Genomic DNA, 15,365 nt, shown 5'->3' on the forward strand with positions numbered 1-15,365 from the left:
CCGATGACTGGGTGAGAGGAATTCATACTGGGCAGAGCCTGAAGGTCAACACGCCTCTAATGGGCCCCTCCATTCCCCTGAAGGTGATTTTTAACTTCAGGAGACAAAACCAGCAAATGAGAACAAGGTAACTTTGAACAGAGAAAACTCAGCTCAACGGGAACTTAATGTTTGGAAAATCTGGGATTTTCTAAGATAGACAATCCCTTTCCTTTCAAACTTCTTACATGCAGCCAGTAAGCAGAAAAATGCAGACAAATGAGCAGACACAGTGCAAGGGCATAGCTCTTGCAAAACACTGTCTTTCTCAGTGCCCATTGAGTCGCAGCGATGTGTAATCAGGGTAGATCAGCCCTGGGGATATGAGAATAGATCTGTTTGTCCTGTACAACTGAAATGGGATCTACGGGCTGGAGGGCGAGCTGGGTGTCCACAGCGCTGCTCGGGTCAGCACGGCTGATGGGGGAGATGCTCAGGGCTTTGCTATTGCTCAGCCTGCATTTGCCTTGCTCTTTGTTCCAGCTGAGTTTGCCCCAAAGCATTGCCTTAATAGCAGCCTCCCCACCCTGGATAACCACTCCACAGCATCTCCAAATGCTCAGGATGAGCTTCACACCTTCCCCAACCAACGTGCTGGTCTGCTTTCTCCCACCCTGCATCCTGCAGCTGGGCAAGAACAGGCGCTCCCCTTTCCTACCCTGCCACTGCTGACACCCTACTTGCACCAGCGGAAGGAGGCAGAAACATATCGGGGCAGAAGGAGACCAGTTGTTTTGGTGCTTAAGTGCTCAAAATAATTGGCAAGGGCACCTTCCGCTCCCCACTGATGGCAGGGCTGGGTATGGGTTCAGTAGAGGTCTCTGCTTCTTTATGCAACATGTGTTTTATTAAGGGGAGGCTCATGTTGCATTTAAATGGCATTTGAAAACCAAGGAGCATCGCTGTCTCCAATTCCTTCGCTGTCTTTCTTGCAATATTTACTGTCAGAGGCTGAGAGAAAAAAGGAGGCCATTCACCTGCTTCTGAAGGAAGGGGATCAAAGCCTTCCTTCATATCATACCTGTATCTTTCCTGCTTTTTTTTCCAACTGAACTTGACTGCAAATATGTTCAAACACAGGCTTTCAAACCTGCAAAGCCCCAAAAGGTAAGCTGACCTGGCATATGCGCAAGGGGAGGTGGACTCTTTTGGACAGATCCAACTGCAGCTGCCAAGGTGAAAGATGGAGAGGCCCAACATCCTGAAAATTCAGCAAGATCTAGGAAGAAAACCCCTCATCTACCAAAATCTAGAAAGTCCCTTGTCCAGCAAAATCCAGCCCAGCCCAGCCCAGCCAAGCAGCAGTTCAGGTTTGGGTTATGCAGAAGAAAGAGTTAAGCATCCATGCCATGGCAGCTGCGCCATGCAAAGTGGCCAGTGCTCAGGACCACGCCGGAACGTGCTCCCACAGCCACCACCCCGCCACATTGGAGGAACCGAGAGAAACAGCTCCCACACCCCGGGGAGGCAGTGAACCAACCCCCCCTGTTTCCTTTCGGCATTCTCTCCTCCTTCCAAGTGACAGCCCATCATTTCCCCTCTCAAACCCTGTCCTGGGTTGTCGGTGAGACATCTGCAGAGGTCCCTCTCTCAGCAGAGCCATGGGCTACCACATGGATCCCACCTGTGCTCCGTGTCCCCTTCTGCCCGCACAGGCACAGCCGCCAGAGCAGGAGTCATGTCTCTGGACTCACAATTCCTCCTGATGCAGGAAAGGAGAAGTTAAAAAAAGCTTCATGGCGGAATGACATTAAAAAGGAACTTTCTCGTTGTTCCTGGGGCTCATAGGAACAGCGATAGCTGTTTATGGAAAAACTTAAGTCAATTTTTAGGACTGTTAGATCAAAACTGAGGGAGAGCGGGCAGGGTGTGATTACCTCTGCTGGGATCCAGCCAGAACTAACGCAACCTTTGTGGGAAGGGCGAGGGGACGTGCAGCGCCCCAGTTTACACTTCAGCTCAATTTCTGCAAGAATAATTTAACACCTGAAAGCTACCGCAGGCACAACGGTGCTCATTCACTATTTAACTGTGCTGTGTAAGTATCTGATAGAGGGGTTTTCCTTCACTATAACAACCAAACTGTACTGGAGAAGTACAGAGTTTCAAGCTCAGGTCCTTCATGCCTTCCATTTACCATCATATTCCTATATTTTTTCATGATTTATTTAAACTTATTCTTCTTTCCAATCCCTTTGTACTGAGCACTTCTGCCTGACTTAAATGTATCATTTGCTTGGCTCTCATTGGCATGGGAAGAAATAGCATGTGTGTTACAGATAAAGACTGGTAAAGCCTTTAAAACAGTATGGTGAATGAAATGGCTGGGGTGTGCCCGAGTTTTCCTTAATATATCCATTTACTGAATGCACCTAAAGCAGAGAATGCACAAGAGAACAATGTTACTGCTGATAAAAGTGGCCTGTGGAGGAACCTCGCTGAAGCTGGGAGAGGAAATTACTCTTCATGCTATTTCAGGTTTACGTCTTTCCTAAGAACAGGCTGATCGTTATCCCAGATAATGAAGACTGTTAATGTAATTAAGTGCTCTGTTGTGGTGTTTTACAAAGCAAACATATAAGTTCCGGAATTAATAAACTGCAAGGTTAAGTGACACAGGGCAAAAGCACGACCCTTCATTTGCATGCAAGTGCTCCACAGCAAGCAATTAGCTGGGATTTAAAAGTACAATTTCCAATTTAGGACATACAGAAGATTTTCCGATTTGAGGTCTGTGTAATCTCCAAAAGGTCAGATCAATTTTAAGATTATGACCAGGTGTATATTATCAATATGAGAAATCGGGTCCTTCTCTAACCACTCAAAACAGGAGGCCAGGACCAAATTGCCTTGCTCTTCTTCCTGGGCATTATAGATGGGTAGTATTTCCAAACATGCCTAGATAATTAGTAAAGAAAACAGAGACTGAAAGAAAAGAACAAAAAAACCCTGTAGTGACTAGAAATTGCGAAGGAGACCACACTATGGGAATGTAATTTCCTTGCAAAGAAATTAGGCATTTGAGTAATAGTTTTCTTAGCAAACGCCCATGTTTCTAGCAGGTTATTTATCTGATTAAACCATACGCTGATTTGCACTGGGGGTTAAGACACAGTACAACCCAAAACTCGCTGCAGTTTCAGCCTAAACGCACACAGGGCCAGAACACAGACCTGGGGATTAGTACAAGACGAATTTTATTCCTGAGCATGCCGCTGGTTCAGTATGTGCAGCCTGATGAGGCAGCTAGCCCAGAGGAAGAGCTATACACTGCCTAATGAGGCAGCCCTTTTGCCCAGTCCCTGCCCCTCTGCCACAGGCTCTCACTACTTCTCTTGCACTGGGATTTGCATTTGTCATAAAACCTGCAGAAAGCTAATGCTACCCCACTGAAAGTAATGAGTTTTCTACCAGCGTAACCATCTGATCTGGCTCAGGGTCAGACAAGCACTGCCACCACCGCGATGGAAGAGCTGGGAGAGCTAAGGGGGATGGCGGCAGCCCCAACCACGGACACGGCCACGCCAGGGTTTTTAAAATGCTGCCTAGCAGCTGCTGTGCTTCATGGGAAGGTGGTTAGAATCAGATATTCACAACGTTAAATAAAGGCAAAATGTTTTAACTACGTGATGGGCTGGTGGTTTTCTCGTGCAAAGACATTTTAAGCTTGCTTTTACAATTTAGAAATTATATAAATTTTAAGACTGAAGCTTCTCTCCCATTCTTTGAAAACTCATTTATCTGTGATGAGAATAACAATGTGGCTCTGTTGCTGTCTACATGTTTTGCTAACCAGTGAACATACTTCCAAAGGAAATGGTAAAACAGAAACGTTTTCATTTCATACTGGGGGAAAAAAAAACCTCAAATACACTCATGTCATTTGCCTAAATCTTGTTTGGACAGCTTGCATGGCTCACAATCTTACTGTTATCACTCCCTCCTCTGAATTAGAGTGAGATCAGGAAGATAAATATAATACTGCAATATATGGCTTGATACTGAAGAAGATCACTCTGCCGTGACACGCCTCGCACTTGAGCTCTAACACAATGACACGGTTATCTAAGGTTCGAGGAGACTGAACAGCCTGTAATATATTAACACTTTTCATTTCGGAGATAGTGTCAGGAGCTGAAAAACAACTCCGATTCACTGTGCCGCTTTGGTTATTTCCCCTCCAATATCAGGTGTTTTCTCCCGTCTTATCCCCTCACCAGATCTGTGGGAGCAGCAACACACTTGCGCTGCGCAGGCAGAGTGATATGAACAGGAACCAAGCGCTGGGGCTAAGATCTAGTGAGAAAAGCCCATAAGGGCACTTTTTCTGCAGCTTCAAATATTAACATTCTAAAATGCAACTTGCAGCAACTCCTATTTTTAAGTTTCTCAAAGGAGTCTTGAGAACTTTTTAAGAAGCCCACTGCCTGTAAGACATTTGACATTCAGAAAGGAGAACTGTCTCCGGCTGCAGAAGTGCTTTTTCTTTCCTCCAAGCCTACATTTAAAGTGTCACTGGCCCAGCAAGGACAGGGAGAGACGCAGAGCTTGGGGTTTCATTTAGGCTGTTTTTTTCAACTGACCCAGCTACAAGGCTGACGCCTGGCTACAGCTCCCCAGAAACCAGTCATGCTTTTGCTTGTGTGGCTGACTGCTGAATTGGCAAAAGCTACCTTTGCAAAACCACTTTTGCCAGAACACCTTTTGGTGTTTGCATTAAATAGGCAAAAATGTAGATAAAGCTTTTGCGAACGGTATCTTGGTCTATTGGAACCGACGTCACGAAGTGATAAAATAAACTACCATTTCCTCAGTGTTTTAGCTCTCCGGTGCAAGAGCCGAATTTGCTCCTCACAAAGGAACTCAACGGTAGGTGGATAAGCGTGAGGAGAAAAGCAGTGATGCCTGTTTCAGCTCCTCTATAAGCCACAGGATGTGGCTTATAAAACTAATAGAACTATAAAAAAGTGGCGAAAAAGAGAGGTGGAAAAGACATTTCTGCAAGGCTTGAAAGGATTCCTGGAAAGAGGAGGGGCAATTAACACACACATGGAAAAGCTCCTCAGTTAGGATGACACTACTAATTCTTTTTTTGTCTTTGGTCACTAAAAGTATCTTTGTAGGGAGCATTAAAAAAAGGAAAGACCTGGAAAGATTAAAACCCACATGTAGCTGTTCCCTCCCGCTTAGCACGCTTGTTAATCCCACAGGTCTTGCTGAAGTGAAAAGACAAATACAAGAAAGAAAAGGTGATGGGGAGCACACACACTTCATTACAAACCGGTACTTGACGCTTCTCTTAGTTACAGAAAAGTTTTAGGATGCTGGTGACTAATATAACTCCCTAATCCTTGGCCGGCTTCAGAAACCCTTCCCATAAGGTCAAGGTCAGGACAAGGTTAGTGCCTTAATAAAAGAGGGAACATGGCATCTTTAATGATTGCTTCTGGCTGTTTTTCTCCTTACCTATAATAATGCCACAGTGAATGTTTGCTTTCTTAAAGTGATGCAGAGCTCTTTGCTTTACCTGCTGACAGACCCTCACTGTCCACCCCGGCACACAGCCAGAGACCTGACGGTGGACCTGCAAGATGGTTGTTTCATGCTGAAGACCACAAATTTAGGGCTGTCTTCACAGGGAAGTTCAGTGAAGGTGGAAGAATCCTGTTAGCATGCAATTGCATAGTACCTTAGATAACCTAGTATTTATTTTAACGTTACCCACCTGAGGGAGGCTCTGTTAATGAATCTATTTTTGTAGTACCATAAAGGTTGAAGTTTAGAGCTAAGTTTAGAGCAGAGACATATAAAAAATGTCAAACCAGGAAACAGCTTAATGAAAGCAGAGTAATCACAGCAAATTACAGTGAAATTTCTATAGGATCACATTTTGCATTCCCCAAACAAGCAGAAGAATTCATCTCACTTAGCGTCGTTCCCTTTTGCTGAGAGTTCACTGTAAGGATATGCTATACAAGTAACATAATGCAATGCCATAAAAGCTGTCTTAAAAGTTACAGTCTAAGGTGCTTTTCAAAATGGAGTTCAGATTTCTTCCCACTGCAGCCTATGGAAAAATAGCAAGATATGCCACAAATTATCACAGAGAAAAAAATTAATGCTAATTAATGCTAGGAGGAATACAAGGCACATGTTTTATTTTGTGGCTACTAATAATGAGGTCCCTTTCTAAATTCCAATGTTTAGAAACCAGCTAGCAGTGGATATGGTAGGGAAGTTCACCCCAGGAGAAGAAAGCTGGTATTGCTGGGGTGCTTCCAGGAATCACTGCAGAATTTAACCTCTCCCCACTGGCAAACCCAGGTTTGCATCTAGGAAATGCCCTGTGGTCAGCACCTCATCTAGCTGCGTTGAACACCTCCTCTGAAACAGGATATATTCAGTTTGCATATATACGTACAGTATATATACCTTCCTCTCCCACCCTGCAGGTTATCTTTCTTTCACCCAGGCTTTACAGCCCACAGTCCAGTAACAAATATAAGCAATTTCACATTGCTTTTTACCATATGTAGTGATTTTCTCTACTTTTCAACAAGTCTCCAACATGAGAAGAAGCTGGGAACTTTTGACCTCACTCTGTTACATTGCACAGCTCTGGATGGTTAGTCTAGTGGAAAAAACATGTTGACTTTTGGGTAACAACGTCGCTACAAATCTCTCAAGGCTAATTCTTGATGACAGCCACTGTAGATACACTGGAACGTGCAGAGCCACACCTTGGCCCTGTTAAAGGCAACACAAGTTTCACCACTAAATTCAGCAGAACCTTGAACTGGTCCATAATGAGTAACATGAAATAAGATGTCAGTCCATAAGGCAAAAAAAAGTGGAGAAAGAAGCATGTGAATGGGATATTGTGTATTAAATGTAAGGAGAGGAAATTCATAAACCAGAAGTGTGCCATGTGTCTGCTTAAGATGACCCGTGAATATTTTACATATAAGGTCTATATGATCTGCTACAGAGCAGTTACCCTTCCAGAGGAGAGGATTTTGCAACAGAAAAAGCCTCTTATATTCAGCTTTTCATAAGTTTATAGAAATGGATACAAAAGGGAAAACAAGATTAAATACCGCTGTACAGTTTAATACTGTTAAAATTTACTTACCAATGCTTTGGTGTTTTAACTGCAAATTATTCCCTCAAATTTTTACATTTTCTACAGCACTAAGCCACAGAGTTGTGCTGTCCTCCCCACTCTGCAAGCTTGGAAGGAGGGACAGGAAAACCTACAAAATCTGCCTGAAAGATTTTGCAATCTTTGCCTCGCTCAAAGTGGTACGGACTGACCCACGTTTTGCTAAAACTTAATGGTGTGCCTTCTTAAAGGATGCTAGATAGAAATATGGCACCTGTGCCTGTGGCTCCCATATTTTCATTTACAAAATCCCAGATAGAGCTAAAACATACAGTATTTTTTTCAGGGCAATTGCAGTCAGCTTTCCACACCTGTGCTGGATGCATAGGTTGAAAGGGCAGTGTGTACATAGCGGCCATTTTTCCACGCACCCCAGCTGGAGAGGCAGAGATGCTCTGAATGGCTGCCCAGGCAGTATCTGGATGGGAGGTATTTCTAGGCACAATCCTAACCCTGTTACCATAGCAAATCCACACTTATCAGTTGGTACAGTGCCTAAAACAAATTCTGAGACTACTAATTTAAAACCAGATCATCTCATACTGATACCATCCCTGTGCATTCATGGGTCGGTTTTCCACAGGTCAATAGATCCCACACTACTTTTGAACAGAACACCAGCTTTCCCCTGTGGCACAAAATATTTTGAGACTTAAACTGTGCAAGACACGGGGTAAGAGTTGCAGTTGCAAGCTCGGCCTTCTATGAAGATCAGCTCAAACGCAGGGTTACAATTAAAGAACAAGCTCCCAGGCGCAGCGGGGATACCACCTCGCGCTCCAGACCATGCCCAGCTCCTGTGGCCAGGCACAGCGGAAGGGTGGACCATGGACCAAGTAACTGGTTACTTCCCAGGCTGGGAGTAGGAAGGTGACATCTCATAATGTGAACAGGAGACATAACAGCAGGGGAGCTCGAGGCTGGTGTCAGTTTTTGTGACTCATGTCCCATGCCTAAACTTGACAGATCAAGAGACTTCTGATCTCCCAGGAAAGTCTTTGCTAATTGTCGTACAGAAGCAAAGACTCAGGGGACCTTCTATTTTTTTGTTGTTTTTTTTAAAGCACAAAAATTGGCACATTAAGAAAAGAAAGGTCTTCATGGAAAGCTAAATCAAAACCCAGAACCTCATTTAGCCTCTCCACTTCCAGACAAGGCTGAATTCAGGAACAGAGAGAGAGCAAGAAAGAGAGAGCTTAGAAATGAAAATAAGAATGTTTTCATTACCTTTTCTGCAAGCCAGCCTAGATGCCTAATCTCTCGACTTCCAGCAATCCCTGTTTTACCCAGCTGGTCTCTGACCTCTGCAATCACCCTGGGGATGAGCTCATTGACACTGGAGTGGATGGCATTGAACCAGGCCTGGGCTGTAGCTGAATCCTTACTCCTGAGCACCACGGTGTGCTTGGCATCAGGTGAATGAACTTCAATAAGTCTAGAAAAACGGGGGGGGAAAAACATTATGTTCACTCAGATACCATTAGGCGGCTAAATTTATTACCTCGCTTAGTGTTAGCAATGAGTTAAAAAGAAGGATACTAATATCAAGACCTAGCACTAAAAACTTACCTTTACAACACCTGAATGGAGTAGGATCATCTTAACTGAAGCCAGGTCTGTACTGGCGTTATGGTAAAATCCTTGAGAAGGGGATTTGCCAATGCTGATGCAACCCCACATCTAGCACATCAATAGAAGTTTCAAATATAAAGGCAAGAGGAGCATTCATCCATTAACATTCACCAACACAGCAACCACCCAGAACTGCATGGGAGATGAGTGCAGAGAAGCCAGGGATAAGCTGCTGCCTTCTTTAGCTGGATATCATGGCACACCCGGAGTTTCTCAGTGCATTTATTTTACACATACAGAGCTAAATGAAACCCACCCTCATCCCAAATGGAGGAGTTTTCTTAGGATTGCACTGTGGTTTCAGTGACACCACTAAGCATAAACCAGAAGCCTAGTGTAATTGGCCTTCTCCAGGAGTTACTAATGTCCTCAATGCTCCATTTAGGTCCTGCTAACAGCGGCAGCAACAAAGTGCTAACTGCAACCATATGATTACTGCCAGAAGGCATCTTTTACAGTTTTCCAAACTCTTGTGGAGAGAGATTTTTCTTCTCCCAAAAACATGCTTACTAGACCATCCTTCGGGCTTCCACCCCACCACTGTGGTTTGAAAAGCACAGGCAAACACAGTTTCCAGGAAAATGAATCCTGTTCATTGTGGTTATGGGACCTGTGCCAACACCTTTGCTAACAACAACAACAATAAAAATGCTTTGAGAGGCAGCTGCAGCTATTTCAGCTCTGTTCTCAGTGAAGTTATTAGTTATTAGCGGGGCTTTGTGTGCTCTTTCTAGCTTTGTGGGCCACTTCTACTTGAACATTTATTAAATAATCCACTAAGTAATAGTCTGGTTTATCTTTACATAGTGATTATAAAACCAAGCCCTGGTCATTGCCCGTCACTCAGCTCCGTATCACATTTGTGCTTTTTCATTATACACAACAGTGACTGCCCCGAATGTTACCCACACAAATTTGACCTGGGATCTGAGCCTAAGCACGTACTTCTGTCCTGTGTATTGCTGCCCAATCTCTGGGACACACGACAACCCCTTCTGTAGCAGAGAATTAATTAGTTCAGTAGAATTTATTCAGGTTGAGGTTCAAGACAGTACTGTCATGCAAGTATTTGCAATTACAAAATCCTGCAATTTGGAGATTAACTAACAATTAAGAGGTCTTAATTAATTGGTTAAACCACACCAGAACCCAGAACAGAGGGCAACTTGATCTGTGCAGCTCTCTGGGGCTGGGAGAGCAAGGACCGCTGGTCTTGTGTTTGTCCATTTTGGGAAGGGGAGGTCTCCATGTAGACTCTGCTCTAAAGATAGAAAAGGTCATGATTTTCCAAACTCAGCAGATGAACTGTTCAGGGTCCTAAATCACTGTTTGGATAGCTTAAAAAGTGGGTTGATTTTTCAGAAAGCGCTGAGCCAACACAGGAACGCATGTTTCCTCGGTAAAGCTGCTGGAGCTCAGCACTGTCTGAAAATAAAGGCTCTTATTTAGCCACTCCAGGATGCACCGAGGATTCAACCTCAGGTACTGAAAGGAAAATTCCTTGTCAGATGATGCAGGTCTGGTGAATAAGAAAACTACGTTTGTAGATAGGCACATTCCCAATCACACTCTGTTTTTTTCTGGAATGACAGTTTTTCTGGAATGACAGAAAAAGCTGTCTCCCCGACAGTTATGGTTTAGACATTTGTGTCTGATGATCATTACGATCATGCACAGCTACCACACCCTGGTCTGTCTTTCCATCAGAAACACTGCTCTCCCACTGCCGTATGAACTTGAGTTTGAACTTGTTCTTTGTAGGCAGCTATCAATGGAAACAAACTATACAGGCTTGGATTTTCAAAGTACATTGTGGTCATCGGTGAAACATTGCTTATTACTTACAGAGCACTTTTTGGCACGAGATCTCATGGCATTTTACAAATGTCAGCGACAGCATCCCTGTTTCAGCACCCAAAAAGTGGAAAGGTGCATAACCCAGATGAGTCAGGGAACATGCCAGGAGCAGCACTCAGTATTTTCTGCACTCTAACTCCCATTTTAATACTTCTTTTAAAAATATTTGGACAGCACAACAGTATTGTACTGTTTTTGAAAAATGTTAACACACCGTATGGATTGTGTGAAACAATGCTCTTTACAAAGCCTGTGGTTTCTGTAAGGGAACTCCCACCTCCAAAGTCACTGTGTATGGTGTGGCAAACAAAGCGCTGAACAAGGACTATAAAGACACAGAAGAACGTGCTGCTTTTTCAGCTGCAAAGGAACAGCAGCAAACTTGGGTCATTTCGTTTTAAGTTAGAGTTGTAGCAGGCTTTGGTTTAAAAATAAATTACCTAGAACTGAAAGAGCTTCCAAATGGCAACTCACTTCCCTCCAATTTAGAATACACTTAAATTCTTACTTGAAGCAAGTGGATTAACATACAAACAAGTATTTTGCTACCTGGGCCTTCATCAAAGTGTATTTCCCTTGATGGTGGCTATTTAAGTATTTCTACAAGAGTTCTGTCCCCTAAAATAATGAACATTTTGTTAGCTCTTAACAATTCTGTTTAAGGGGTTCTAAACTATGCATATTCTAATATATACACATCCTACTGTGATATCAATGTATATATTCTAGCACACATATGCACACTCACATACTGAGCCATGCTTGCAAAAATACTCTTAAAATATCATCCCTCAGTGACTTCTAATGGGGCTATTTTGGGGACTGCTTGTCAGTCGTCAAAGTTTGATGGTGATGCACTAACAACTGCAGAAAGTCTGCCTCATTCCCTGAGCTGAGTGACAGGAAGATTGGACAATACCGCTACACTTCCTGAAAGTGAGTTCAAAATGGGAATAAATACTGCATTGACAGCCCTGAAACTGAATCCTTTTACCTACCATGCTGGTCCAGCCCGAGGAATACATCTGCAAGCATCATTCCTGTGCAAGCTGCTAGGTAGGGTAGCTTTTTTATTCATACCATAAGGACAAAAGTCTAAATCTTCAACTGCCTGAACTCTGCTACTGGCTATTTGCTGTAAGATCTGGGCACTAAACTGTCTTTACAAAACCAGGCTTACAGATTTCTGCTCAAGATCCAGGACTCCCATCTCTGTAGTCAGTTGGGATGGAGATACTAACAGAAGCTTATAATCTTCCCGGAAACCCATGGACTCTGACCGCAATCAGATATGGAAAGTGCTGTGTCCCTATAAACTCCCCTTTTCTGCCTTTCAGCCTATGCTGCTTTGATTCACCAGTCCATTTGGATGATGCTTTTTGTATAACAGCTGACTGATGGCATTTCCATATTTTTTGAAAAGCAAAAAAATACCAGTGACCTTAGTAAACTCCAACACTAAAGCACTTAAATGTTTCCAGCAGTCCAGCCATTGTAGCTTTGATTTGTTCCTTGGCTAAACTGACCACTGCTTACTGACTTCTGTTTATCTGCAGTTCAGTGATAAAGTTCCCTTAATTCCCCACTGAATTGAAATATTTAGGGCAATGCCACAGCTGTGTTTATTCTCACACTCCACCACAGTTATGTAAATACTGCATATGGAGCTGTTTCTGATAAAGCCCATACCAACCCAAAGGAATTATATGTTAGCTCTAGATGGCTGCCAAGATGCGCGGCATCACTCCAGCTTGGCAATGCATATGAATGATATCACATTTTCTCAGAGATCATTTGGCAAACCTTGTAATAAAAGAGTAATTTTCTCTCTCCTTCTCAAAGAGTCCCACTGAGCTGAGGAGCGTTTCCAGCATCCCCTTCTCCACCCACAGAACATGGGGGTGACACAAGACCCGACGGCTCCAAATGCCATAACCTTGCACATAAGAGGCCAAAACTCCCTTCCTCGCTGCATCATCCAGAGCTTTTACTTTACAGAGGATCAGAAGAAGTTGAAAACACATGTTTGATAGACCATACTCATTCCACATTTGATAAGGCCTCTTTCTGTAGGAGTGTTCATTATCTAAGAAATACCTTTTACCAAATCTCTTGAAAGCACTTCTCCCACCAGCATTGGCTCAGGACCAGATCAGGCACTGATTTACACTTTGTGCCTTTTCCCGGGCCAGATTATGTATTCAGTGACTGATTAAAGTGTGGAGTAAATCTCTTAAAGTTAATGATAAGCTGGAGCCAGAGTTATTCGAGTCCATCGCGCTACTTTGATTTTGCACCGGCATAGCCGGGAACAAAACACTCTGCCACTGACTCTGCAAACTCAAAAAGAGGACGAGGGCCAAACCACTCACTCCGTCCCCTCCATCATTGTCTGCACATGAAACTGTGGTAAGTAATTTTGTTGATTTCTGAGTGTACAAATATGGGAGGCTTTCCAGCATATGGGGGTATTTAAAGGAACACAATCATCAGAGATGATATTTAAATAGTTCTAAGTTTTGTTATAAAATTAAAAAAAAAAACCAAACCTGTTAAGGTTCTTTTTCAATTCTACATGCAGCATCAGGAGACGAACCAGGAATAAAATACATTAAAATTAAGCAATGGAAACTTTGGGTTTAGTCTGCAAGGAAAATATTCCATAGAGAGGCTGTTAGGCTTGCAACAAATTCCCCAGCATACACTGAAGAAGCATCTTCATTTGATGCACCTAAATGGAGATGAAAGCAATTTTACCAAGCGAGCGCTATTTGGTAATCAAGTGGAATTTTTCTATGTGAAAGTCTCTCGGTCCCCTTGCTGTCACAAGGGTACCTGCTGTATTAACAGTTACTTGCTGACTTTCAACTTACAGTGGTAAAATAATGTAGTTACTCGTTTCTTGGGAGCTGGACTAGACTGATGTCCAAACAGAGGGTATGTATCACTAATGAGCTGTCACAGTTGATTTCATTTCTATTTGCCGCCAGCTGGGCTTTAATAAAAGGGGTATCAGCAGAGTTGCACTGCATGCAAGTAAGGAAAAGATTTGGTTCTGCAATGAACTTGCTCGCACCACTGTGTGCCAATGCTGACCAATCTGCAGAGCACATCACATGCTCCCTTTTCTACCCAGAACAACTACAAAAGTCATTTAAGAGTTTTTAAATGTCCATGGCTGTTAAGGAGCAGAACTCTTTCCCCGCATTGCCCAAAAGACCTCTTATCTTTTTCTTTCTTGAATTTTTCTTTTATGTTCTGGCTGTAATAGTGCTGAATATTGGTAATGCAGGAATACACAGTCCAGCCTTCTCCACAGTGGATTCAGCACCAAACAATGGCAAAAGTGCTGTTTCAAGAAGCAGTGGGGTCAGTTACTTGGGGGAAAAAAAAAAAAAGAATCATTTCAGAGGCATGGTAGGAATTTGATTTAACCTTTAAAAGATGCTCCCTGAAACTTTAAGACCAGAAGATTTTGTGATTGGTGCGGTCAATACGTTGACCACAGCTCCCTGAAGCAACTCTTTCACAGCAAGAGGGAAAGTGTATTAATGCTAGGGAAAAAAAAAAATTGTTTCAGCCACAAAAGCTGCACCTCTAGCAAAGCCACAGCCAACCTCAAAGCACCTTCTGCAGCAAAGCAAACCTTCTGCAGCTGGAGCTGTGTCTGGGCTAAGCGAAGAGCACCTGGTGGTGCATTTACCTAGTGGTAAATGACCCCTTCAGATTAAGAGGAGGGTGGAGAGTCTCATGCTGCTGCATAAATAAGAGATCATGGGCTTAGAGAAGAATTAGATGTCTTCTGAGAAAGAATATCACTGTTGCTGGTAGACAGTGCTGTAGTAGGACCCAGGGGGAGGAAGGGGACATGATCCATGAGCATGGATGAAAACTAATAGGGAAATAGAACAAATGAGCAGGGCTGCTGATAGATCAGCTCTGTCTTGTGGATGAATTGTCTCGAGAAAGTCTCACTGGAAGAGACAAACAGCAGGTCCACCTCATCTAGCAGGATGTCTCTCAATGTCTCATTATTTTATACACCTACTTTTCAGCTTCCATGATCAAGAAATCCCAGGGATCACTGATTAGTTGCCAAGTGAAGCAAAACAGAAGCCGGACTGTTCAACAACCCTGACGACAAACCCACAAATTCTCTCTGGACTGATTATTGGCCTCTGAGAGCTGGGGAGAGAGCACCACCTGGGAGCCAGCCTCCTGGAGATACTGCCAGCCTCTTCAGGGACGGCGGGCATGGATCACCTCCCGGCACTTTCACTACTGGCAGTAAACTCATCTTCCCATTGAATAGACTCGGAGATTGATGGAAAAGCTCTATGTAAGTGATGAGAAGAAACAACAACTTCAGCGTAACTCTCCCTGATTCCTACTACGGGAAAACAGGAATTTCCATCAGCAGAAACGCATGTGAAAGCTGGAAGTGACAACAGGGTATTAAAATAGCAACATCTGCGCATACAACTTAAGCACTAAAGCCCAGCCTCAGCACCTACCAACACTGAGCTGGGGCACCTACGCTGGCAGCCCATTACCCGAGGCTCCCACTGTGGCTGTAATTTGCAATTTAGAATCATAGAATCATAGAATCATTGAGGTTGGAAAAGACCTCTAAGATCATCGAGTCCAACCGTCAACCCAACACCACCATGCCCAC

The 15,365-nt window shown here is 43.5% G+C and overlaps 1 protein-coding gene across 1 annotated transcript in view; it reads right to left on the reverse strand.

Annotated features, from left to right (window-relative positions):
* SNTB1 (syntrophin beta 1) overlaps positions 1 to 15,365 on the reverse strand; it is a 75,912-nt gene that overhangs the window by 32,128 nt on the left and 28,419 nt on the right. The window contains exon 6 of the mRNA XM_009277256.2: positions 8,429 to 8,636. Within this exon, the coding sequence (XP_009275531.1) occupies positions 8,429 to 8,636 (208 nt within the window). The remainder of the gene's footprint in view (positions 1 to 8,428; positions 8,637 to 15,365) is intronic.

The sequence above is a fragment of the Aptenodytes forsteri genome, unplaced genomic scaffold, assembly GCF_000699145.1.
Source record: "Aptenodytes forsteri isolate BGI_AS27 unplaced genomic scaffold, ASM69914v1 Scaffold49, whole genome shotgun sequence".
NCBI classification, from domain to species: Eukaryota; Metazoa; Chordata; class Aves; order Sphenisciformes; family Spheniscidae; genus Aptenodytes; species Aptenodytes forsteri.